This window comes from Saprolegnia parasitica, assembly GCF_000151545.1.
Source record: "Saprolegnia parasitica CBS 223.65 unplaced genomic scaffold supercont2.4, whole genome shotgun sequence".
Taxonomy (NCBI): Eukaryota; Oomycota; class Saprolegniomycetes; order Saprolegniales; family Saprolegniaceae; genus Saprolegnia; species Saprolegnia parasitica.
Genome location: NW_012156398.1, coordinates 111985 through 137638, shown reverse-complemented (window position 1 = coordinate 137638; position 25654 = coordinate 111985). Strand labels below are relative to the sequence as shown.

At 58.1% G+C, this 25654-nt stretch overlaps 8 protein-coding genes across 8 annotated transcripts; 5 read left to right on the top strand and 3 right to left on the bottom strand.

The window, feature by feature from the left end:
- Positions 1-52: 52 nt before the first annotated feature.
- SPRG_19192 (hypothetical protein) lies at positions 53-2816 on the bottom strand (the record flags this gene model as incomplete). Its single annotated transcript, XM_012340228.1, has 7 exons — positions 53-91; positions 123-846; positions 897-1055; positions 1110-1433; positions 1489-1668; positions 1721-2301; positions 2358-2816. The coding sequence occupies 7 exons, from the start codon at positions 2814-2816 to the stop codon at positions 53-55; spliced, it is 2466 nt and encodes an 821-aa protein (XP_012195618.1).
- Positions 2817-3502: 686 nt separating this feature from the next.
- On the bottom strand, positions 3503-4192 carry SPRG_19191 (hypothetical protein; the record flags this gene model as incomplete). Its single annotated transcript, XM_012340227.1, has 1 exon — positions 3503-4192. The coding sequence occupies one exon, from the start codon at positions 4190-4192 to the stop codon at positions 3503-3505; it is 690 nt and encodes a 229-aa protein (XP_012195617.1).
- Positions 4193-5529: 1337 nt separating this feature from the next.
- On the top strand, positions 5530-6141 carry SPRG_19190 (hypothetical protein; the record flags this gene model as incomplete). The annotated part of the gene is made up of 1 exon (XM_012340226.1): positions 5530-6141. One exon carries the CDS (start codon positions 5530-5532, stop codon positions 6139-6141), a length of 612 nt encoding a protein of 203 aa, XP_012195616.1.
- Positions 6142-7989: 1848 nt separating this feature from the next.
- SPRG_22087 (hypothetical protein) lies at positions 7990-8634 on the top strand (the record flags this gene model as incomplete). Its single annotated transcript, XM_012340375.1, has 1 exon — positions 7990-8634. The coding sequence occupies one exon, from the start codon at positions 7990-7992 to the stop codon at positions 8632-8634; it is 645 nt and encodes a 214-aa protein (XP_012195765.1).
- A 1080-nt stretch (positions 8635-9714) lies between these two features.
- Positions 9715-13859, top strand: SPRG_01594 (hypothetical protein; the record flags this gene model as incomplete). The annotated part of the gene is made up of 15 exons (XM_012339963.1): positions 9715-10554; positions 10608-10712; positions 10761-10923; positions 10971-11039; positions 11087-11187; positions 11235-11359; positions 11735-11978; positions 12138-12190; positions 12245-12515; positions 12563-12673; positions 12725-12841; positions 12902-12949; positions 13004-13312; positions 13369-13452; positions 13503-13859. The coding sequence occupies exons 1-15, from the start codon at positions 9739-9741 to the stop codon at positions 13857-13859; spliced, it is 2973 nt and encodes a 990-aa protein (XP_012195353.1). The 5' UTR covers positions 9715-9738.
- A 42-nt stretch (positions 13860-13901) lies between these two features.
- Positions 13902-17336, bottom strand: SPRG_19189 (hypothetical protein; the record flags this gene model as incomplete). The annotated part of the gene is made up of 4 exons (XM_012340225.1): positions 13902-14365; positions 14417-14558; positions 14609-16197; positions 16247-17336. 4 exons carry the CDS (start codon positions 17334-17336, stop codon positions 13902-13904), a joined length of 3285 nt encoding a protein of 1094 aa, XP_012195615.1.
- A 944-nt stretch (positions 17337-18280) lies between these two features.
- On the top strand, positions 18281-20594 carry SPRG_19188 (hypothetical protein; the record flags this gene model as incomplete). Its single annotated transcript, XM_012340224.1, has 6 exons — positions 18281-18418; positions 18467-18605; positions 18653-18749; positions 18808-19963; positions 20043-20175; positions 20224-20594. The coding sequence occupies 6 exons, from the start codon at positions 18281-18283 to the stop codon at positions 20592-20594; spliced, it is 2034 nt and encodes a 677-aa protein (XP_012195614.1).
- Positions 20595-22591: 1997 nt separating this feature from the next.
- SPRG_19187 (hypothetical protein) lies at positions 22592-24649 on the top strand (the record flags this gene model as incomplete). Its single annotated transcript, XM_012340223.1, has 1 exon — positions 22592-24649. The coding sequence occupies one exon, from the start codon at positions 22592-22594 to the stop codon at positions 24647-24649; it is 2058 nt and encodes a 685-aa protein (XP_012195613.1).
- Between the last annotated feature and the right edge of the window lie 1005 nt (positions 24650-25654).

The window sequence follows — 25654 nt, the reverse complement described above, 5'->3', positions numbered from 1 at the left end:
GTGACACTAGTGGTATCCTCGTCGTCGTCGTCGTCGTCGTCGTCATCGTCGTCTATCGTAACGTGGTTGTCGGCCGTCGAGGCGGGGGATACTGCGACAGGGCTCACGACATCGCTTATGACATCGGGCGCGTTGGCTGGCTTGGGCGCCTCTGTCCCCGAGTCTGGGCTCTCCGGAACGTTCGCGGCGTCCGATGGCGGATCCATCTGCGACTCTTCATCCGGATCCTCCGCGACTGCCGTCGACGCGATCTCGTCGTCGTCGTCGGTCTCGGCGGGCACCTTGTCGGCGACGTCCGTCTCGGAGCTCGCTTCTTCTTCCACCGACGAGATCGAGAGCTGCTGTAGCTCCTCCGTGTTGAGTGTCTTGGTCGCCTTGATCTGCTCGTACTGACGCGCGAGGTCGTCCAGGGTGGTCCGCATTGACATCCGCGTCGCCTCGACCGTCGCCGCGTCGTACGTATCGCTCCGAATGAGATTCGAGAGCTTGGCCTCGACCATACTGTCGTCCACGCCAAAGTCGGTGCGTTGGCCGCGCAGGCCGTCGTATGCGTCGAGCAGCATGTGCGCGCTCAGTAGCATGTGCACACCGCAATCATACGAGTTGATTTGCTGGGGTGCCTTGACAACGACGCGTGCAAACGCCGACGGGTCCCAGCCGTCGTCATTGCCGTGTTTCTTCGTAAAGACCGCGCCGAGGTACGAAAGGAGCGGGGACCATACTTCGCCTCGCCGGTGCGCGCCACTCATCGAGTCGAGCAGCGTGAGCACGGGTGGGAGGCGTCGATCGACTTTTGGTACGGCCGCCATCCCCGGGTTGAATATGACCACGAGGCTCCAGTGGTTGCTACACCCTTACTTGTCAAAAAAGGGAGCGAGGACAGCAGACATCTGTACCGAATGTTGATGGGCACGACAATCACCTCCTTTGAAAAGAGGTCGTCGTAGCTGTACCACGACGTGACCGACCCGCCAGTTGTCAGCGCGGGAAAGAAGAGCGCGCCAAAGCAGAGACAGTACGGCTTGGTGGACGCGCACGGACCCGCTTGTAACCACCTACGCATGTATGTATACAAGCATGTCCTAACAGACAGAATATCCAGTGGGTACTTGAAGTAAAAGTCGATGAGGTTGTCGTTCAGGTACACCTCGGGCTCGAGGCGATCCAGGTCCTCTTCGGTGATGGAAATCACATCAAGGTTCGCCGGCGGCAGCGGGTACACCACGACGACTTTGCTGGCGACACGGGGCCGCCGTCCACTTTGGCGCGTCTTGCGCGGCTTGGTCGTTGTCTGCGGTGGCAGACTCGCAACGCTCTGCTTGCTGCTAGGCGTTGCGGACCGCAGCTGTTGGCGCTCGGGCCGACGAGGCGTCGCTCCATCGCGCCACGCCGCCACGTCGACGAGGCACTTTTGCGCTTGGCTGATGAGCTGGCTACGTCAATAGAGAGAGGTGAGCGTTTGGTATGACGCAGCGTGCATCGATGTACATCTTTCTTGCGACGACGTGCGGAAAGCGCCGCTTGAACGCATTGTAAAAGGGCAGCAAGTCGTCTGCGTCGCGTGGAATGGCCACAATGTACTTGGCCGCGTCGAGGCGAAACACGTTGTTGCGCGTGGCGCTGATGGCGAGGAACGAAGGCACCTCGGGCGTCATCGAGACAAACACGCTACGTCGACGAGGAGCTGGAACGATGTGGGAGCAAGAAGGTATGGACGTACAGCAGCTGTGCAATCTGGCTCACGTACAACTGGCTGTCGCTCCACGTGAGGTATTTCTCTTCGAGCCGAAGCTCAATCGACAAAATCTCGTTGGCGCCAACGTTCAGTGACGCGCAGGCCAGCGGCGCGAGCTCGTGGACCACCGGCGGCGCCTTGGCCTCTGCGTCGTACCCCTCCTCATCTTCGTCGGATGAAAAGCTGATGGGCTTGTCAGCCGATCCGGACGACTTGGTCGGTGCCCGTGTCGAGGCAAACGGTTTAACGGTTGGCAAGCACTTTAACGCGAGAGGGCTCGAGAAGGAAGCGACCGGCGGACGCCGTCGTTCATATAGCCCCGACGTCTTGTGCTTGCTGCGCCACTCGTCGACGGGCGCAGCTGCCTTGGGCTTGTTGTCCAAGCATGGCCGCTTCTTGGGCGGAGCATCCTCCTGGAGCTCGTCGCGCATGCTCGCGTAGTAGCCGTTGGTCGCGCGCTCGAGGACGGACGACGTCGTCGCTGTCGAGAAGACGGGACGCATGGCTGGTTTTGTTGCGTACTCTGCGAGTGATCCAGAGATCTTGCCAGAGTACTTGGGTGTCGTCTATGCACGCACGAGGATGACCCATGCTCGAGCGCTGCAACATCATGATGACGTACCGACGAGGGTGTCGACGAGCCCATGATGGCTTGGCCTGGCACGATCCGTGATGGCACCGTCTTGCTACGCTGGCGGTTCACCTGCTCCATGGCCAGTCGCGGCTTCATGATTGCTCTGGTCGTCGAGTATACAGGGCGGTCGGGCTTCGCCGGCGACGGGTCAAAGCAGGACGTTGGCGTCTCGTTGTCCCAGCGCCTCTCGCGTTTCTTGAGCTTCGCCTCTTCCGTTTCATGCAGCGGCTTGGTTCGCACCATCTTGCGCGTCAAGGGCTCGTACGCCATACTCTTGGGGATATGGCTTGCCGTCGTCGTCGTCGAGCGCGAAGCCAACCCATAGCGCTTCTTGGAGCCCTTGTCCGGGGTCTCGACTTGGTCCACATCCCGCAGGAAGCTCGCTCGGAGCTTCCCAGCCGACGCAGGCCGCCATGCCGGGACGTCGCCATCGATCCGGTCGTCCATGCCCGCGGTCTCGCGCGGTCCCACTTGGCAAATATTGCGAGAGCTGGGGCAATATTCCTATTATTATTATATTCCAGCAAAATGAAATTGAATTCAGTGCATATCATTTGTGCTTCATATCGATGATTCGACACCTTTTATTTTAATATTCCTGAGTTTTGGACCAATCCGAGCTCGAATAAAAATGGCTCGGAAGTCGAGCATCCGGACCAAGCTCAAGCTCGGGCGGTCCGCAGCGACCTCCATGAGCTCATCCCGTCGCTCCCTACATGCGTCCGCTGACGACGCTTTCATGTCCAAGACGATAGCCTGCGGGCATGGCGGACGCACGAAGCATCACACGACGGTAATGCGCTTGTGTTTCATACGGGCTACTAGTATTAGGTTGATGGCCACCAGGCGCTCTGTGCATGCTCCAACTACGTGGCTTGCGGTGAGGCGGAAGAGTATATAAGATCACAAGGAATGTATTAGCGTAGTAGATGCGTCGGTCCTGTGGTCGCTTGAGTCGTAGTCTTTGGTGAAGGTACGGGACATCAGCGGCGACCGGCACAGTATAGGAATAGCGTGCCATGAGGCGACTCGATCGACGCAGCGGAATACAATACGATGCAGAATGCTTCAACGGCGCAGTGCACGCGCCATAATGGACGAGCCATGATGGGTGCGGCGCCGAGGGGTGCGATTTACAATAGCAGCGGCATTTGCATGTCAAAGGTGAGGGCTTCGGCGGGCGTGGCCGTGCCGAAGAGGAGCGTGTCGAGGATACCGTCGTCAATGTCCGAGAGGTCCATCTCGTCGGCGACGGGCACGAAGCTCGAGACATCGCGCGGCGACGACGTGAGCTTGGCCTTCTTGCGGAGCGGCTCGGCGTCGGGCTCCGCGTCCAGCGCGTTCGACTCGACGTACGAGTGCACGAAGTTGGTCAAGATCGAGATCTGGTTGGTCAAGGCCGAGAGCTGCGACTCGAGCGACGACATCTTCTCCTTGAGCGCCGAGACTTCGGTCTTGTCGACCTTCTCGGACACGTCCGAGCTCGTGTTGGTCTTGCGGCGGATCGACACCATCTTCTCGGGCGCATCGCGGAGGAAGAGCGGGTGCGTGAACTCCCAGACCGAGTCGGCTTCGAGGTCGCCGCCCTGGTTGTGCTTCTTGTACTTGTCAAAGCCGTAGAACTTGAGCTGGCGCGCAAAGCTGGTAAAGTTGTTGTGCTTGAAGTAGCGCGGCAGCCACGTGCTCTCGAGGTCCTTGATCTGGTTGACGACGAACGACGTGCCATTGTTGGACCACGCGGCCACGTCTTCCGGGCAGTTCATGATCATGTCGTAGGACTTCTGGAGGAAGAGGGCGGCGCTCATGTTGTTCGGTCGGCTCATGCTGGGTCTAGTGTGGTAATTTCAATAATGAGGAGGATGCAGGGGTCGTACCCGAGTCCCACTGAGTCATTTACTTCCGCGCGGCCCGGTCTCGAAAATATTGGTGCGACAGCCCTATGTCAGAGATTATAATGCATGTATTCTGCGCCTTTTTCTATTTGTACCACTCGATAATGGTATAGAAATAAAGATCTAAATTGAATTGAATTTGGATACCTCTTTTGTATTATTAAAACAAGTATCAACGTTTCGAAATATGCATTTTAAGACCGCAGAGCACGGCTTTTGAAACCCATATTTCCGGTTGTCCCACCCCATACGAGCTGTCGAACGGCGCTCGTTGATTGGTTCGTGGTTAACTTTGAGACCAGGTGGATGGATAGACTTGGTGTTTGTATCCAACCAGATGGGTGGTGCCCGCTGGCGACATGGCCGACCTCGATTAATGTGGATATGTGAAATTTTGTATACAACAGGAAAGGAACTTGGTGTTTGTATGCAGTGGCTGGGCGCGAAGAGCCGGATTACGCGAAAGGTGTGATCAGCAATCGCTGGCTCTCCTCGGAATAATCACACGCATATGAACTGGCGTGCTTACGTGGCTGCGACCGCTGGTCGCGAGGACGACCGCTCTGAAAAGTCGGGAAGTCAGCTCTGAGAAGCGGACGGCGACTTGGCGACACTGCAGCGCCGCCGGCTCTGGTGCACAGGGTGGCGCAGACTCTGGCGCACACGGTGGCGCGGACTCTGGCGCACACGGCGGCGTAGAGTCTGGCACACGGAAGGGCGTTGTGCACGCGCTGAAACTCTATTTTCTCATTGGTTTTTTTCCATGGCCATGATTCGTTCCTGCAGCCGCGGGTCTAATCGCTTTGCACGGTGGAGGTGTTGGACACATGGGCAGTCGAAAGGAAATTGAATTGTGATTTGAGCCTTCGTCGGTATCATAATCGTTTGCTTTTCGTTGATGCGCGTGGACCCCGCGGGGCCTGCGCCATGCGCAGATCGGAACTCTCGGGAAGACCAGCGCTCAAGCTTCTGCGGCGTGGGTCCTCCAAAAAACAATCTTTGGGGCCCCACCCTATACTCTGTGAACCATGTCTTTGTACTGGAGCAAAGTGGACGCAGGGGGGGCCCCATTTATTTTTTGTAGTCCGTTGTCTTTTTTAATTTCCAATCTTTTATCTCATATATTGTGTTTGTATCAAATGCCAATCAATTATATAGAAACATCATCGCGATCGCATTTAAAAAAGGAGGGCGGTCGACGGAATTCGGTTGCGTTCGGGTTCCAGGTGGCAGACTATCTCGCGCGTGGCGCAGTGCACAAGAAGATCATGCAAGCCGCAGCCGCTGCCAAGTCCAAGGCCACGGCCGCCACGGCCAACGCGCCCATCTTCCTCCAGAAGACGTACACGATGTTTGAGAACTCGCCCGACAGCGTCGCCGCCTGGGCCAACAACGGAACGACCATCGTCATCAAGGACCCTGAGGAGTTCGCGCGATCGGTCCTGCCAAAGTACTTCAAACACAACAACTTTGCCTCGTACGTACGGCAGCTCAACTTTTACGGCTTCCGCAAGTACAAGAAGGACGACATTGTCATTGTCGACGACGACAAGACGAAGCACTGGTGGGAGTTTTACCACGACCAGTTTCTGCGCCACCGGCCCGAGCTCATGGCGCAGATCCGCCGCAAGACGTACTCGGAGAACGACTCGACCGAGAAGGAGGATGTCGAAGTGCTCAAGAGTCAGGTGGTCTCGTTCCAGAACCAGCTCGAGCAGCTCACGGGCCAGATCACAAGCCTCACAGCCGTCGTCTCGGCCCTCATGGCGCGCAGTGGCAAGCGCCCGGGCGCACCGGCCACACCTGCAGCCGTTGCCGCCCTGGCCGCGCAGGCCAAGCGGAGAAAAATGGCCGAGACCGACAGCATCGTGCAGCTCTAAGTGTAAGTATAATTATATTGAACTACGAATGAATTTGAATTCAGACCATTGAAAGTCTCTCTTGATCCCAGCGCCGTGCTTTATATGCGCCGCTGCGAGCCAACGAAGGCCTTATCTTGGGGAATCAGACAGCATTTGGCACGTCGGCGTACCGTGGTGGGGTCGCAAGACGCTCAAACCATCCCAGGCACCGTACTTATGACTACTCTCAAGAGGTCCATCCCACGCGTGGCCATTGATCCTTGCGCTTGACGAGCCGTGGGCGCCCACCTCGTAGAAAGCACGGCTATGATGAAACGCTCTTCTTTAGCGCTTCCGCTAAAATTCTTGTGCTATGACTGTGACCCTGCAATGGATGAGCGGCCGACGTAGTTCGAGTGAAGGCATTGCGATATTGGTTGCAGCACTGTGTCTTTACGTACGGGGCTACGTACTAGGAGCAGGATCGCCTCCACGGATCGCCTCGGTCATTGCTCACGATGAAAAGCACGACGGTTTCTCTGGCCAAGTCTGTGCAGGGTTCAACCGACCAGACCGATCGAACGAGCATGACTTGATCCTGCAACGGTGTTTCAAACTAAGAACGCCTTGGCACGGTAGCCGAGATAGAGGACGCGCCCATTCAAGCACAGAACGCGCGCCTATAGATGCAATCAAAGAGCAATTACCTGCATCAGCAACACCCCGTGTGTCGAAAAGATCCGGCATGGCTCCCTCGAGATCAACATCTCCCAAACTGACCATGCAGCGCCCCTTCGACAGAGCTTGCACTTCCGTGACTCCCTGCGCTTGATCGCGTGTGCTGACCGCGTGCTACTGGACACTACTGGCCTCCACCTCTGGCGTTGGAGTTCCAACGAATCGAAAGCGTCGATACCATGCGCGATAGTTGAACACACCGAGTTTCCACGTGACGAGATTCGATTTTCGATGACGACGGGCAAAGCTCTTTTATCGGCGGCCAGCGAGGTGGCGGCGCTGGGCGGCGGCGCTGGGTGGCGATCTCGCGACCCCGTGTTGGTACCCTCGGCTTCATTATTGCCGTGACGGGCGAGCGTTATGTTGGCAGCTGGCTCTATGTTATGTTGCAAGTTGACGCGGTCCCACCCACGTAAGCGTGCATGTGTCGCATGCCGTTGGTCCGAGCTCACTCACCGCCGCTGTGCATCGCGCGCACACCAAGCGCACGTCACCGGTGTACCTCTCGATCGTAGCAGTCTCATTTCGACTCGAGTAGTAGATCTTTCGACTAACTAAGCCACATGAGGATCGCGGGCGAAAACGTCGACCACCCGTTCAGGTCACACAATCCATCAAGATGCGATGACGTGTGGCAACGCCGACCTAAATTTATGACCTCACGAATATAGACCTACTCACGCATCGTCGCGCGTGCGATGACGCGGGTCGTCCCGCGCATGTGAGGAGCGTGCGCGGGCCGATTTGTGGCGGGAACGCGCAACTCATGCTGGGCGCGCCAAACGGACAAGGGCCGGCCCACACGTGTTTACCAGTCGTCGAGAAATACTAACCACACACTGGCTTCCAGGTGGTGCAAAGTGAGCTCGTAATCGCCAATTATAGCCAATGAAAACGATTCAAAATGGGCGACTGATCTCATGATCAATCCCATCAACACGTTTCGGGGGCAACTCCTTGAATGCAGAGGTGCATGATGGGCCTGCCCAGAGTTCTATACAAACACAAAGCTATCAACCGCCGCGGCGTTTCGAATACTTTGCACACCTTTGTTTGTAAGGAATCACCCGCGCACGGCGATGGAACCAGCTGACCGTTGCCGAGTTTGCAGAGTCACGCTCAGATTCAATTCCTTCCACTACCACCACAATGAGCATCCCTGTCTTTCTGCAGAAGACCTTCGACATGCTGGGCTGCTGCGCGCCCGAGGTCGCCGCCTGGAGCAACAACGGCCGGTCCTTCGTCGTCAAGTCGCCCAAGGCCTTTGAGAAGACGATGCTGCCGCTCTACTTCAAGCACAACAACTTCGCCTCGTTTGCGCGCCAGCTGCGCTTCTATGGCTTCGACAAGACCAAGAAGCTCGAGGTGCACCCTGCGTCCGAGCTCGGCTCTAGCATGTGGGAGTTCACGCACGCCAAGTTCCGCCGCGACGACCCGGAGAAGATGGCATCCATTCGCCGCAAGACGTGCACAGAGCCTAACTCCAAGTGGGACAAGGAGGACGTCGACATGCTCAAGAGTAAGATGACGACGCTCCAGACGCAGCTCTCGACGCTGTCGGACCAGATCAGCCTCCTCACGTCCATGGTGCACGAGTACGCCGAGGCCGTCGACGAAGAGGACATGCAGATGATGCCCACGCCCGTCGCGGACGCCACGGCGTCGATGGTCAACGACATGCTCGAGATTGAAGCCGCGGACCTTTACGCCGAGTTCGACTACGACTTTTTTGGCTCGTTTGCGACCGACAAGGCACTCGGCTTTGAGCCCCTGGGCCTCCCGCTCGAGTCATAAACACCACTCGACACCTCTACGATGCACACGACGACCCTTCAGGCCTTCTATCTCATCCCGAATATGAGGCTGCCCACCCGACCTACTTCCCCCAAGACTAGGTCGTCTACAAGGTGTACACTTTGCATTGCCTAATATGCTAAACCTGACTCTGTTGTATTATTAAATTTCGACTCCCACGCAATAGCGGCGCGAATGTAGCTACACATGTAGTCCCCTGCACTGCGGAAGGTGGCTGGGATGTGGCGGCGTCGTGAATAGGCACGGCTGCATTGATGATACGGAGAGGGCCACCTCCTCAACACACGCGTGGAAGAAGAGAAGGAAAAAGGACGTAGGACAGACTCCTTGCATAGCTTCAGGAACGTACGGTGATGCAGGGCTTGCAGCCGTAAACTGCGTGCTTACGCGCGCCAAGTGGCGTGCAAATAGTCTCTGTGGTTGAGAAACCGGTTTGGTCACCAGCCTTTAGAAGAGTGAATGTACGACCTTCACTCACTCGCACCTGACGCACCAGCATGGACATAACGAATCACGGGACCGCGATCACGCAAGCGCCACGTGGGTTCGTGGGCCGGCCCATGAGTTATCCGTCACAGCCTCGGAGCGTTCGCGAAGCTGCTGGCATTTTGGCGGTCGCATCGTCCAGGCACGCTTCGAAAAATGCAAGAAGCTGCGAGCTGGAAAGCAGTTTCGACACTTGGAGATGTTGCATCGATGATACTACCAGTGTACAGTAAATGAAAGCTTTCTGTGCCTCGGGCGGTCAAGAAGAGCCTAGTTGTGATACCTCAGGTAACGCGAGTACATGGATGACCACGACGCACGGCAGCCTGTCTGTGACCAAGTGTGCCAATCGCGTAAGCTCGAGTCCAAGGATACGTGTGTCCTGGTCAAGGCGTCACGTGTCCTGATTTCAGCACAAGAGTGGGCGTCACGCTCCTTTCCCAGTCATCATAAAACTCCCATGTCATACCGATCTTGTTGAAGTTGCTCTTGGCGCGCACTTGAGCATTCCATTTCGGACTGGTCCGATTTGAACCGAATTCAAATCCTACAGCTAGGATAGTTCCGAAACTTGGACGAAATGGGGCATTGACGTGGATGGACTTGCTCCCGAGTAGCGACGACGAGAGCGATGGCGGGCTGCCGCTGGCCCGTAGCGCTGCATTGCAAGGCGTGATCGACCGACCAACCGCGCAGGCGCGAGCTGCAGTGCCAAGCGCCTCCGCGCCATGGACGCCCGCCGAGAAGAAGCCCATGATGTCGGTCTTCGAACGGCTCCTGGCGCTCAACCCACGGGCCAGCAGCCTCCCGGTCTTCCAGAACGCAGCCAAGGCTGCCCCGCCGCCACGAGCCGAGCCCAAAGCACCAACGACAGGTGATCCCGTAGCGGCCAAGCAAGAGTCAACCGCACCTGCAGCCGTCGACCGCGCCACCTACGACATGACGACACGCTTGCAGTCGACAGCGCGACCAGCGACAGTCCGTCCTCGTGAGCCACCGCCGGCGGCCTTGCGACCGACACCGCCAATAGATTCAGACAGAGACGCGTGGACGATCACGTACCCATCGGTGCCCCCAACGCCCGACGCGGAGTCCATGCCGGTCCAGGAGGTCGACAGGCGGCCAACATACGTCTCGCCGTTCGGGCTCCATACGACTCAGCCCGTGCAGCGCCACGCCGCAGCGCCACGCACGCAGCTAATCACGCAAAACGCGCTGCTCGCTGCCTTGCAGCGCGCCGAGGCGGCACCGGGACCGCCCAACGGCAGCCTGAGCGACGACGACGACTGGCTCAGCGACGCCGTGCCCATGGCCTCCAACACTGCGCGCACCAAGCCGATAGGCGCTGCCTCTGCGATTGACGTGGCGCCCAAGCGAAAGAGCCAGCCGACGTCGACGACGCCTGCACCCAAGGTAGACGCCAGAGCCATGCATCGCCCACCATCGATGCACACGGTGCTTCGTAGCGCCGGCCCCCGAGCCATCGCCCGGCCAAACTTGATGACGATGACAACAACGATGACAACGAGGATGATGATGAGAATACGTGGCCCAAGCTTTCACCGCCCGCGGTATCTCCACGAATTCCCAGAAAGCACGCTGTCATTGGAGTCGAGTAGGGGGCAATCGACGAGCCTCTCGTGCTACTCGACGGCCCAAACGACATGTTCTCGCGCCGCGTCCAAGTCCCCGGTCGCCTCAACCGGTTTCTCCAACCGTACCAGCGCGACGGGGTTTCTTGGATGTTTCAAGCCGTCGTTGAGAACCGCGGCGCGATTCTCGGTTCGCGACTTGAAGACTTGTACAAGACACTATGTCTCTTTTCATAGGTGACGAAATGGGTCTCGGCAAGACGATCCAGGTGATTGGTCTCTTGTCGGCGCTGCTCTTCAAAGAAGGTGCGAGCTTATGCATTCTTATCGTGTACTACACATGTATGACGTAGGCACGGCGAGCGACAAGGAGGTGTACCGCAACCGCCTCCGGAGTGTGTCGCGTCGCGAGCCGCTCGACTTCGACGTCAACACGATCCCGCCGCCGATTCTTGTACGAACACAGAGTCCTATAAACCTTATGGCTGAGAGACGCGTTAGATTGTCGTGCCAGCGTCGCTCCTCATGAACTGGGAGCTCGAACTAAAGCTCTGGATGTGCTGTCGCCCAGTCATTCTGAACGGCAAACGGCAGGATCGCGAAGCCGTCTTGACGTCCTTGTCTCGGTACGTCGCCGTCCTGTGTGCGTGTTTGCATGTGCTACGTATCTATGGACCACGTCGCCCGTCTGCCCACGATGCACGAATCCCTTGCGTGGTGCAGACAGCGACGCCCAGCGTGTCCAAAAGCAACGAGCTTTTAAACGAACCCTCGAGTTTAAGTCGGACCACGCCAAGAAGCATATCTTGGCTGGGAGGAAGAGACAACCTGTCCACGGACGAAGAAGTAGTCCAGGGTTTGAGAGGTGCTAGGAGCAACGTCACGACGCAGATGGCACCGAGCATGTGCCAATTGCGTCTGCTCCGGGTCTGGCACCGACATGCTTTTTATTGTCTTTTTTCGGTTCGCGTCGCTCATGTCTCAACGTTTGCGATGATTAGCGGGACCCACGATATTGTCATTTGCAGCTACGACATTTTGAAGGCCAACTTGCCGCAAATCCAGGCTGTGCCATGGTACCTCGTTGTTCTGGATGAAATGCACTGCTTGAAGAACCCGGAATCGCAAGCCACGAAAGCAGTCCAGGCGCTTTTCTGCAAGCGGCGGCTCGGACTCACGGGCACACTCATGCAGAACGACACGGACGAGCTCCACTGCCTCCTCAACACGATCCACGAAGGCTCGGTACCTCTTCTTCTTCTGGCTCGTCTTCCAAATATGTCATTTAAAATGTGGTGGGCAGCTAGGCAGTGTGAGTGAGTTTCGGTCATACTACGCCGACGACATCAAATTCGCGCGAAAAAATCGGCGGCGCCCGAAGCCATCGAGCGTGCCCGTGCCAAGGAGAAGCAGCTGCGCGACTGCCTCGTACCATACTACCTCCGCCGCGACAAATCGTCTGCCTTTCTTGCCATGTTTGATGGGATTTTCAACAATTTCGTGTTTTCTAGGATCCACCCCGACTTTACGCGCATTCAAAAATTCGACAAGATTGTCTTTTGCGAACTCACGCCGCTCCAGCGCGCCGTGTACGACCGCGTCATTGCGTCGCCCGACTTTCAAGTGCTCATTCGCGGCGACGACTTGTGCGACTGCGGCCGGAAGAAGACCCGGCGGCGGTGCTGCTACGTCTCGGGGGGCGTCCTGTGGCAAAAGCACCATCCGGACGACGAAGCATGCCAAGCGTGCCCGGCGTGCATCCAATTTCCTTGCATCGCCCAGGTAGATATGGCGACAAGAAGCACCATTTTCAGCGATTTGATACGTAGCTGCTCAAGCTCTCGAACCACCTCGACCTCTTGCGCGTCAACCCAAGAGACCCGGACGACGTCCAAGCCGCGACCAAAGCCTTTGCGACCGTCGCGTTCGGCAAGGACCTCGTCTGTCGTTTTGGGAGGTTTTAGGAAACTCAATATATATCTACGGAGTAGGACACGATTGGGCTCTACCAAGCACAAGGCCTCTTTGAGAAGATGAACACGGCACTCTGCGGCAAGATGGTCGTGCTCGAGAAGCTCCTCTCGATCTGGATGCGCAAGCACGAAAAGGTGTACATCTTGTCTTCCAAGAAGACGACTTGAATGTTGCTGAGATGGTCGGTGGCGTAGGTGTTGCTGTTTAGCCGCAGCGTGCGCATGCTCGACATTCTACAAGCTGTACTGCGCCATCTAGTGTATATGCGCGCAGCTAAGAAACGCGTGCTGGACTAGTTTCTTATCTCGAAAGCGTGCGCGTACGTGCGTCTGGACGGGTCCACCAAGGTCGACGAGCGGCTCGCGCTCGTCCAGCGCTTCAATCGCGACCCGACGCTCGGCGTGTTTCTCATTTCGACCAAAGCCGGGGGTCTCGGACTCAACATTACAAGCGCAACCAATGTCGTCATCTTTGATCCGAGCTGGAACCCGGCGCATGACTGCCAGGCGCAGGACCGCGCGTACCGCATCGGGCAGACGCGGGACGTCAAGGTGTTTCGGCTTATTACGCTCGGCACGATTGAAGAAATGATTTACGCCCGCCAGGTGCGTCTTTTTATATATATCCCATACGACAATAAGGTTGTACACAAGACGGGTAGATTTACAAGCAGCAGCTCACCGACACGACGCTCAAAGGCAAGATGGGGCCGCGGTATTTCGAGGCCATCATCGGCGTCAAAGGCGTACGGGACTCGATACACTGATAGAAACACCAACACTGACGCGGTCCTAGCAACACGGCGAGCTCTTTGGGATCCGCAATCTGTTGCAGTTCAAGCCCCAAGGCGTCATGAAGGCGATCCAGGACAACGCGACGCTCGACGGCATCCCGATCGCCGACAACCAAGTGGACTTTTCGTCCACGCCCGCGAGCGACTGGAAGAGTGCGAAGAAGAAGTCGGGTGACCTGGACGACGACATTGAAGACGTCGCCGAAGAGCTCGAGCTGGACCAGGAGATTAGCGTGCTCGCACCCCAGAGCATGAACCACGACGTGGTCCTCGGGGACGAGCCCCAGCGGCGAAGGTCGTTGCCGCCCACCAAGTCCTCGCTGTACACCCCTGCCTACTTGAAGCCGCATGCGGAATGAACACAAATAAAGATCAAGTTGATACTTGAATGATACTATATTCTAGCTGATCGGTGAGGGGACGGGCGGGGTAGCGTCCGGAAAGAGTTGTTTTTGGTTGCCGCTGGACCGGCGCCGCGTGCTGTCGTACGTTTTTCGCTTGGCAAAACTGCTCTCGTCGCTGCTCTCGACGGTACTCTGCGCCGCGATAGTATGACTGGCCGGCGTCTTGCTCGACCGCGCCGGGTGGGTCTTCTTTGTCGACGCGACGTGCGTGTCGGCGATCTCGAGGAGGAGGCTCATCTCGTGGCCGACCCAGCGGAGTCCGTCCTGATCTTCCTTGCGGTGGAGGTTGAGGTCACCTTGGAGCCGTCGACACGCGGCATAATGCTGCGTCACGTCGCTCTCTTCGCCGAGCTTGAGCTTCTTCTCGAGGTGCCCGAGGCGCTGGTGGCAGTTGAGCTGCCCCACAACGTGGTGGCTCCACTCGTACATGGTTAGCGCCTTTACAAAGCACGCGTGTGCGCCTAGAAACATATAGTGTCTTATTGACAATCGTTTTTGAAAAAGAGAGGTACCGCGCAGGTTGCCTTGCCGCGAGTGCACGAGGCCCACGCCCGTCATGGCGGTCGCATGGCCGATCTTGGAGACGGTCGACTTGTAGAGGATGAGCGCGATCCCAAACTGCGCCTTGGCGTCGTCGAGCTTCTTTTCGTTGATCTAGTCCTCATCCATATAACTTTTTTCACGAAACACAAGACAATCGTTACCAAGATGACGCCCATAAGCTTGCGCAAATTGGCCTCCACCCCGCGGAAGCCATACTGCTTGCAGAGACCGATGCCGAGCGTCGCGGCCCGGGTCGCGCCGTCATGGCGGCCCGCGAGGTACAGCGTGTGGGCAAAGTAACACGCCATGTCGGCGACGACAAGCGCGAGTTTCGGATCCGACTTGCGGTGCTTCTTGCGGACAATCTTTCTGGCTCCGATCGTCGCCTTGTCGCTGCTTTCGCTGCTGAGCTCGGCGCTCGGATCGTCCGTCGTCGTCGTCACGGCCGGGGTGTAGGAGGACGACGGCGCGTCCTCGCTCGAGTTGACATCCATATCGGAGGCGCCAGGCAGCGCCGCGGCCACGAGCTCGCGCTTGCTGTCGTTGACTGCATCTTGGTGCTTCTCCAGAAAGCGCTCGAGGCACATCCAGAGATTCGGCTCTTGAATGTCAAAGAGCACATAGGCGGCCGACGAGAACGGGCCAAAGGTGCCAATGTAGCGGTAGATCCACCGGATGCTTTTTTGAAAATGCTTGGCGCAGAGCTTCTCGAGGTTGTGGCCGATCGTCGGTTCGGTCGAGAGCCAATGGCGCGCAAAGCTCGAAATGAACGGAAACGTCGAGTAGATGGTCGAGAGCGAGAGCATCGAGGCTTGGGCCACGGTGGTCTGGACCTTTTCTTCTTGGTGGGCCTTGCGACTGCGGTGCACTGACGTGAACTTGTCGCGGCCGCCCACGTACCCGCTGTAGTGCGTCCACGCGCTGAGCATGATCGGGTCCCGCACCACTTTGGCCTGCGGGTACTGCTTCTGCAGCAGCGAAAACCGCACGAGGAGCGACGCGTGGGCCTCAAAGTCGGCGCCGAGCATCGCTTTAAAGTCCATGGCGAGCCCGCCGCCGGGGAAGAGACCCTGCAGCGCGAAGAAGTTGCGCACGTCGTCGCTCGGCAGCGACGCGACCGAGACAGTCAGCGAGGCCATGAGCGGTGGCAGTGACGCGGACGCGTCGGGTGACACCATGGCTTGCGTGAGCTCGGGCAGCGTCTTGTCCAGAAGCAGCGAGGCGCAGAGCGAGATGGCTTGGGGATGACCGTCGAGGAACGCGAGGAGCGGGTGGTCGCGGAGCTGATCTTCCAGCACACCGGGCGCTGCGTAGAAATCGGTGGCTTCTTGCAGCCGCCGCGGCGCCTTCTTGAGAAAGAGACGCACGGCGTGGACGCTCGAGAGCCGGCTGAGACTCATAATCTTTTCGTCCGGCAGTTGCATCGCGACGCGCGATGTCAGAAGGAGTCGCAACTGCGGGCACGCGTCGAGGAGCTGCCGCAAAAAGCTCTGGACGGCCACGCCGTTGGCTTGGTACGGGTCTTCCATGTTGTCCAAGATCAAGAGCACGTGGTGGAGAACCGACGAGAGCGGCGCGTGGACCATCGACGACGACGCGTCATCGGCGTTGACGGCCGACCGGATCGATGCCTCGAGCGACTCGACACTTTGCACCCCGCGCGCGCTCACAAAGAAGACGCCGTGCTCGTACACGTGGCGCTCGGCGAGGTAGTGACCGACCTTGAGCGCACACGTGCTTTTCCCAATGCCTAGTCAAAGTGATATAACTATCAAATTATCAACCACTGGACGCCGAACCGGGCGAGCCGCGGATCGTGAGTAGGCGCTGCGACGGGAGCGCACTGCAGAGCGCATGGAGCTCCATCTCTCGACCTAAAAAGACCGATGGCATGGGCGGGAGACTGCTGCTTGGTCGGCTCGCGTGGTGTAAATGCTGCGTCAGCGTCACGTAGGGCCCGATTGGGATCTCTGCAAAGAGCGGCGTCGAGACGCACTGGGCGTACTCGGCGTGGCCGCAATCGGCGTGCACACGCGGGTGTTGCAGCAATAAGAACTTGTTGCTTTCGTCGGCGACCTCGGCGCGGACGCGGGTCTGTGCGATCTCAAACGCCTGCGGCACGGTCTTCCCATGCACGAGCGCATGGTAGAAGGACTGCGCAAACAAGATGGACGTCTCGTCCAGAACGCGCTCGTCCTGGCGCGCGCACACCACGTGCTCGACGCCAGCGTTGATGAAGACGCGGCCGACCTCGGCCGAGTGGCACGACGAGACAAAGACGAGCTTGACGCTGGTCGAGGCGCAGCCTGCACGGAGGATCGACGAGAGGTGGCGCGCATCGACGAGCTGCCCGAGACCGGTCGCGTGCGGGTCCTCAAACACGAGGGCGTCGGGGCCGGACGCCACGACGCCGCCATGGCCACTAAAGTGGAGCACCTGGACGTCGCGGTCGAGCACTTCGCGGAGCGAGTCGACCGTCATGACGCCTTGCATCGTCCGCAGCGCTCGCTTGCTCTCGTGAAAGATCTTGTGCAGGCTCCGTTGCTCGTGGCGTATGTTGAGCTCGGGCAGCGGCAGGAGCCGGTGGTCGGGCAGGCGCAGTAGGAACGGCGATGCGTGCAGTACCGCAATGTCCAAGTGCGTGATGGACGCAGCGTCCGTGTGGCTCGCGAGCGACGACGGGTCCAGCGAGAACAGGCTCATGGTGTCGCTCATGAGGTCCGACCGCATCGTTTCCGTCTCGCTCTGCTGGTCGAGCGTATTTAGCACCGCCGTCGCCTGCTGCCGCCATTCGTCGAGCAGCGCTTCGTACTCGTCGAGTGATGGCAGCTGCGTCGGCGCCTCGCAGATGGCCTGGAGCAGGTCGCGGATGTCCTCGAGGACCGCCATCGAAGGTGCAACTCGCGCAATGCACAACGAAAGGCCGCCGACCGGATGGCGTCCGGTTGAGGTGCAATGTCAGAGTGATGGTACTTGTGGAGTGATTGGCCAAAATGCAGGGATTTCATGCATGGGATTGGTCGATTGAGTGAAATGGAGAATGTGGGTCGGCATTACGGAGCCAGAGAGTGGCGCACTCTGCAGCACGGCCATAGAAGGGTCCGCCACAGGCTGCTCGACAAGGATGTGACGACAACTTGTCTATGATTAGGGTACTGTACGAGATGGGATGGAAAAGGGCTCGTGACGCGGCGCATGGCAACCACGCAGTTGAGGGGGCGCGAAATCCAGAACGATTCCTATCAGCGTGGCGTTTCTGGGCGACGACGACGTGTGAGCCGCCTTCTCTAGCTTGGTTTTAAACTGCCCTAGGTACCACGAAGTGTACCACGATGGCTTGTACTTGCAGTGCATTGATGGGGCTGTGTGCGCTGGCTGGCTTTAACGTTGTGGGTACCGGTACACACGGTGGAGCTGCTCGTGAGCTATTTACGCATCAAGATACTACATGAGGAGTTTACCTACATGGTGCATGGTGTAGCGACGTTCTCTTGATAGTATCATAATACTGCACAAGTTGTGTCGGCGGTCAACCGTTGAAGTGGCAGCGCAACCCAGTCACGCTCGCATGTCCGTTTACGGTTTTCCTAAGCGACTCGATGTTTTAAACATGTATACTTGCTTTTTGTAAGCAGTAGAAAACACATACCAAATCTGTGCCGTAGAAACGGCAGTCGGCGGAAGATCTTGTGCATCTACGCTATTGTATGTCGCCAATAAATGCCAGTGTCGTGGTATCTTAAGCAGGCAAGTCGACGCGCAGCATGGAGCGGGCGCGCGAGATCTTTGAGCGCTTCGACACGTCGCGGGATGGCGCCATCGACCGCAGCGAGATGGGCGGTCTCCTGCAGGCCCTCGGCGTCGAGCCCACGAACCAGAACATCGTCAGCGCCATCGTCGACATGGACGTCGGCCAGCGCGGGACGGTCTCGTTCGCCGACTTTGCCGCCTACTACAAAGCCAACTTTCTCGTACTCCGCCCATGGCGTGTTGGTCACGCTGGCTCATGGCGTCTGTAGCCGCGTCAGCCGCTCAAGACGGTCGCGTCCAAGCACGTGGCGGGCATCGGCGAGGCCAAGCAGGCGTCGTACACGCTGCCGCCAAAGTCCTTTTGCTTTGGGAAGGCCCTCCAGCGCGACAAGGAGAACGCGGGCCAAGGTGGGCTTCGCTCATATCTTCTTGGAGCCATTGAGCGTCGGTGCTAGTGCTGCGCCAGCATGGCGATGCCGGCGATGAATATGGCGGCCGGCGCGCGACGACCTCGGTACTGCGGCGCCCAACAACAACAACAACAACATCGTCGTACGTGGCGACGAGCCTGCTGCATACTACTGCGCGGTACTATTAGCATGCATCACAGATCCTCCAAGGTCAACGAAGCGCGAAGCTCGTCGTCCTTATCGGCGACGACGCCCAAGCCAAAAGCCGACGACATTGACCATGGCATGGCGTTTGTGCTGTCGCAGATCAAGACGCAGCTCAAGGCCAAGGGCGCGTCCGGGCTCCAGGGCCTCTCGCGCCGCTTCCGCCTCATGGCAAGTCACGGCGGGAGCATCGATTGTACGGCTTTTAAAAAAGCGCTCAAGGAACTCCAACTCGACGTCTCCGAGAAGGACGCCAGGCGCCTCTTTGAGCTCTTCGATGTCGATCGCAGCGGCAGCATCGACCTCAATGAGTTTCTCTTGGCGCTCTCTGAGCCCATGAACGCGGCGCGGACCGCGGTGGTCCGCGGCGCCTTTGAGGCCTTGGACCGGGACGGCAACGGGGTGCTCTCTGCCGCAGACATCAAGGGCCGGTACGACACGAGCAAGCACCCGGACGTTCGGTCCGGTCTCAAGACGGACGTTGAAGTCCTCACCGAGTTTCTCAGCATGTTCTTTGATCCGTCGCGCGCCAAAACGAGTAGCGTCGTGACGTGGGATGACTTTGCCCAGTACTACGAGCATCTGAGCAACGTCATCGAGAGCGACGAGGCCTTTGCGAGCATGGTCATCAACTCGTGGCGCGTCCGCGCGCCCGTCGCCGCCGCGTGGAGCTCTGCCCGGCCTGGCACGGCCAAGTCCACCAAGTCTGTTGCCATTGCACCGGTCATTCCGGCCACAAAAGGTCATTTCCCGAGGACGACAACTGCGTGGATGTCGTCCGACTCGGCGAGCTCTCTCCTCTACAACGCCAGCCCGTCGTGCTCAGGATCCGAACCGACAAGCGAGACCGGTGGCATCGACATCGCCTCTCTGGACGCTGGCAAAAAAGGGGTGGTCGCCCGTGTGACGACGCAAATGAAGGCGATCGGAGTCCCCGCGTATGCTTGCATTTTGCGGCGCGCCAAGCTCACGCCAACCTTGTCGCTGGCCGACTTCAAGACGACGATGAAGGACGCCGGCGTGATTCTCTCGGACAAGGACTGGCGCGTTCTCTTTGAGCTCTACGACCCCAAAGACACGGGCACGATGAGCTTTGCGTCGCTCGTGCAGCAGCTGCTCGTCCAGCGCCTGCCCGACGCCCGGTGCGCGATCGTGCGGCGAACCTTCCGCGCGTTGGACGCAGACAAGGCACGACTCTATGGTTTTAGCGATCGCCTCATGGTGCGGATAGCATGGCAGTCTTGCCTATGGCGACTTTATTGCGCGCTTCGACCCGAGCAGCCACCCGGACGTCCGATCCGGCAAGTGCTCGGAGGCCCAAGTCCACAGCAATTTCCACGACGCGTTCGTGCTCCCGGCGTCGGGTCTCGCATCCTCCGTCGCCTGCAGGAGCGCTAAGGCTGTCCTATTAGGGCTCGTGACGCAGGCGGAATTTGAATCCTACTACGAGATGGTCAGCAACTCTCTCGACGACGACAGCGTCTTCGAAGCCACGGTGCGAGACGTATGGCACACACGCTTCGATGTGACGCAGGACGATTATGACCATGACAATGACACGGCATCCTTGCGCAGCGCCGTGACGTCGGTCAAGACGACCAAAGACCCACTGCGCGTCTACGAAGAGAGCGTCAAGGCGCAACAAATCCTGCAAACGGCCAAGTCGATTGCGAATGCCGACGCCGCACGCATGCGTCGCGCCAGCCGACCGACAAAGAGCAGCATCGGACGCGCGACCAAGGCCAAAGCGTCGTCTGCGAGCCAGCGCAAGTCGTGGACGTAAGCGTCAAGACACAAATTATTTCTTGTGGTAATACAAGACATAAACCTTTCAAACACACACACTTGCGTGTGGTCCACTGGTTCCGGAAGCTTCGGGGCACGGTTCGATGCGGCTACGCGCCCCTATAACTCATATTGATGTGTCCAAAACGGACTGAAACGAATCAAACGGCAGCCAACGCGATGTGATGATACCACTACACCTAGCGTAACAACATCGCGACCGTATCTCTGAGCGCGCTCAGCTCTTCGGTCTCTCTTCTCTTTTGTCTCACGCGGCGAAGGCCACTCATTTTGGTCTTGGCTGCTTGGGCGCGCGGGAGGGGCTTGAGGGGTGCAACTCGGACTCACAACCTATCCACTCGACTGCTTCGCTGACCCCATGGGCTGACTTCACGAACAGCCACTCGCGCTGTTCCGATGAAGACACCCATGACGTGGCGTTACGAGAGGCGATATGATGAATTGCTCACTAACCGGGCTGCGATCGCGGACGATGCGCGGTGGGACGAGCGCAGTGCTTCTGAGCACATGGCCCGACGACGAAGGGGGTTCTTTCCGAGGTCTTCCCGCTGCTCGCGGACGCCAAGTGGCAGCGACGCCGGTGTGTCCGTTGCGTTATGTCCGAGTCAACATCTCTTGCCGTTGGCCATCTGGTGCGCCTACCACCGCCATCTGTGTCGAACGGGTGTCCAGTGGGAACCATCTGCTCGGATGCGAAAATGAAAAAACGTCGGCCAGTTTGAATTTCGGGATGGCGTCGTCGTCGGTGTTTTTACAAAAGACGCACTTGATGCTCTCGCAGAGCCCGTCGACGGTGCTTTCCTGGTCGTCGGCCGGCGACGCGTTTCTTGTCTTCGACGTCAAGACGCTCGAGGAAAGCTTCCTTGCGCGCTATTTTAACCACAACAACTTCGCTTCGTTCTCGCGCCAACTGCGCTTCTACGGCTTTGAGAAGACCCGGTTCCGCCAGCGCAAGCGCGGCGAGGCCCAGTTCTGCTTTCAGCACCCGCACTTTCGACGGGACGCGCCCGAGGCCATGAAGGCCATTCGACGCAAGACGTACCACATCACCGACGACGGCGTCTCCAAGCACGAGGTCGACGACCTGCGCGTCACCATGGACCGGCTCGAGCGCCAGCTCCACGCGCTCGTCCAGCAAACTTCGGTGCTCGCCATGGTCATACGCTCGGCGTGCGCGCCGCCGACGGCGATGGTGCCGGCGCCAGTGTGCACTGTTTCGGACGAGAGTTACTTCGACGACGACCTCGCCAAAGTCCTCTACGAGTTTAATCAACCGTGATTAATGCACCCATTTATTTAGTCGAAACCTGTGTGGGATTTCAATCTCATCGTGAAATCGTTGCGGGTGATAGCGAGCGGCAACGGTATCCAGAGAGGAAAGCGATTGCTTCTGTTTGATACCCACCGACAAGACGGATTCTTGAGTCGCTCTCCGCCGATGGTTGGTGCCAACCATAAGATACCTGTTCACGGCCTTGTCAGTCCCAACGAAGCTCAGCGTGGCGAGCTGCTCGTTCCAGCGCCAAGGGGCAATGCTGCGATCACCGCGAGGACCTCGGTTGGAGTGCTCTTCGAAGAATTGTTTCGATCTATTGTGCTAGCTCAACGGGGTCACCCGATGGAAGAAAGATCGTTTCAACTTCCTCGTCGCGCAAACCGGCCATTGTCGGCAGCACTGCGCATCCCAACGCGTCTCGTATTTGAGGACTGATAGCCTCCTTGTCTGCTCTCCGGGGCTACAGATCATGGTGCCGTCCACACTACTGAGAGGTGACTTTGAAAGGATTTAGCCGGAAACGCCGTGTCCAAAATAAGATTTTGCCCGGATAAGATGCTCGATTTGTGTTGATGTGATACCTCCAGTGAGGTTTCGGTGCTGTGCAACGGACCTCATTGGCAGCTAAATTGAGCGCCCTTTTTAAGGTGTGTTCACGATGTGTTGACCAGTGCGGATTTAGCGTTAGAGCATCCAGCATGCCCGGCCGACGGACCTCCAACAACGTGCTCGTCCAGTCCAAGAGCCAAATGTACGCGGCGCACCCTGGTGCTGGCCAGGGCCATACGCTCTACGCCAAGGTGAGCGCCCATATACAGCAGGTCTGGATCTTTGGCGCCTACGTGCTCGGTATCATCGTCGTCGTGCTCGTCTGCATCGACGCCCTCTTCAACAACTGGGCCATCAACAACTTTGTGGGCAACGGCTACACGTACTTGACGGCGGTCGCCACGATCACGAGCTCGAGTCAGCTCGCGAGTCTCTACGCCTTTCCCAAGGGCTGGAGCCTCCGCGACGTCTCCAACATTGGCGCCTGGAACATGAACTACACGCTCGCGAACCTCGTAACGCCGAGCAACCCCAACATCTACCTCCTCGACGCTGGCACGTTCATCATGGACGCGAAATTTGCCACGTTTTGCACCATCTTCAAGAAGACGTACCCCGTGGACCTTGCGAACGGCAACCCGCAGCTCGGTGTCGTGCAAGATGCCATCACGTTTTTGCGCGGCAACGCATTTACAATCGCGTTCACCGACGAAAGCACGGCCAACCTCGCGAACGGCTCGATGGGCCATCGCCAGCTCGGCGCCTTGGGGTATACCCCAACGCGGCAACAGACCGATATGCGCCTCACCGAGCCGATCCCGGTCAAGAACGTCTCGACGCCGCAGGTGTTGAACGTGTCCTTTTACCGGTACCAGCCAAAGTGCTTTTGCACCGGGTGCGTGCCGATCGCTAGCTTTGGCTACGCGTCGTGCGAGCTTACGATGGTGTACAATACGACCGCCAAGACGCTCAAGATCACCAATACGACGCACGTCGAAGGTGCGACGTGGTCCAACGGGCTCATGCTCCAGCAGAGCGTCTTTAGCTTGTTCTCCAACTACCTCAAGTGCATCGCGCTGCTCTTTGCGCTCGGCGGCTACATTGCGAGCCGACGCACGATCCAGTGGCAAGACGCCGACGTGCATTCGATCCAGTCGGTGCTGCGCGGCCTCGTCAAGACGGTCCTGCCCGAGAAGTACCCGTACGTCTCGAACGCGCTCCGCTTTGACATGTTTTGCTACAACTCGGACATCTTTGTGCTGCTGTATACGGCCGGCGTCATCTTTGATATGGGTCATGGCATCATGTTTATCCGCGAAGTCAACTGGTTCAACCAACTCAACGCAGACCCGTGGATGTCGATCCAGACGTTTGCGCTGAGTACGCGCTTGCTCTGGCTCAACTGCGCGTTTCTCAAGGCGCTCAAGGTGCTCGTGAACCTTGTGTCGAGTGCGAGCTACTGCGGCGAGAGCAAGCTCATGGGCTTGTGCAACTTCACCAGCGTCACATCCTTGTATCTGAGCGCGGTGTTGCTCTTTTACGTACCCGCGTTCATCGAGTACAACAACAGCACGCGCCAAGACCTCACGATGGCCGTCCAGAAGCTCGACGGTGTCTTTATCAACTTTTACAGCAGCTTTTACATCCGTGTCAGCGGCGCGATCGCTGGCGGTTTGATTCTCAACATTCTCTTGGTCGTCGGCCTCGACCAGCTTCTCAACCGGTCGTTTTGGAAATTGATGGCGACCAACTCGCTCGCACGCCAAGCCATGTACAACTCGACGTCGATCCTCATGGACTATATCACTGACATTGATCCGCCGATGCTACAGCGGTCGATGGCCATCATGCGCTGCAAGGCGCGCCGGCTCTGCACGCTGCAGTGGTTCTTCATGTCGCACTTGACCACGTTTGGGTTGCCCGAGAAGGAACTCCGCAACAAGCGGCAGAACGTTCCGCAGCACAACGCCACCATCAACAGTACGACGTTGGTCAGTCCATCCAACACAGCCGACGGCCACGACCGCTTGCAGTCGGTCAACGACCGGTTCGCGTCAGCGATTGAAAAGCCGAACACCGAGGACCGGCACCTCGTCGTGCAAGACAAAGCCCACCACATCCATTTGCTCGACGCCGACTTGCACGACGTCAAGACACTCATGTTCAACATCAAGATTCTCAAAAACACCGATGTGTCCATCTATTGAGACGCCATCTGCCCTGTGACTCGTGCGGTATTATAGTTGTTCGATTCATAGTCGAAATCGATAAGTTTTCCATTTTGGCCTTGGCACCACTGATTTCATGTCCATGAACCGCCGTACCAGCGTCGCCGTCGTTCGACGATGGCCTTGCAAGGGCTTTGATGGATTGCAAGTCCATGGGGCTCGTGTTGCAAATGCAATAGGCCCACTGCAGGTGACCGAGCGCCATTGGAATCACCCGCGACCTCGACGGGGCCGCTGGGAGCAAGGGTCAATCAGCAGTCTATTGACCCTTGTGAGCCGCCGTGGCTACAGCCTCTGTCCCTGACAGCGAAAATCGATTCCCTGAGTGGTGTTGATGCATACGCAATTGCAGGCTGTGAACTCAAGTTCGTTACCCTAGGCAAACGACGGGTTACGTACCGTTGCGTTTCGCTTGCTATAATTAAAGACTACCTGATCACCTAGACAAGCCAGCGATGTCGGTGGTCGTCAAGCCACGGGGCGCTTCGTACTCTGCCGATTCGACGGCCACGCCCGACCCGTATGCACGCTTCTGGGCGCGAGCACGCCAGGTGCAAGAGTACCTCGCGATCGCCGTCGGCCTCTGCGTCGTCTGTCTTGTCTGCATCGACTCGGTCGCCAACAACTGGGCCATCAACGACTACATTGGCAATGGCTACCAGTTTCTGACACCAATCGCAGATGCCAACCACGCCAACGACCTCCTCTCGCAGTACAGCTTTGCGACCGGAGCGAGCCTCACCGACCTCTCCAAGGTCGCCAAGCGCATGACCAACTACACCATCACCAACCTCGTGCTCCCCAACAACCCAAACATCTACGTGCTCTCGGCCGGCACGTACGCCGTCAACTCGAAAATGAACCTCTGCGCCATCTTCCAGCGCACGTACATGTCAGACCTGAACGTCGGCAAGCCGAGTTTTGGTGTGGCCGTTGACGCCATCAGCTTTCGTACGGGGGAACGCCTTCACGCACGTCTTACCG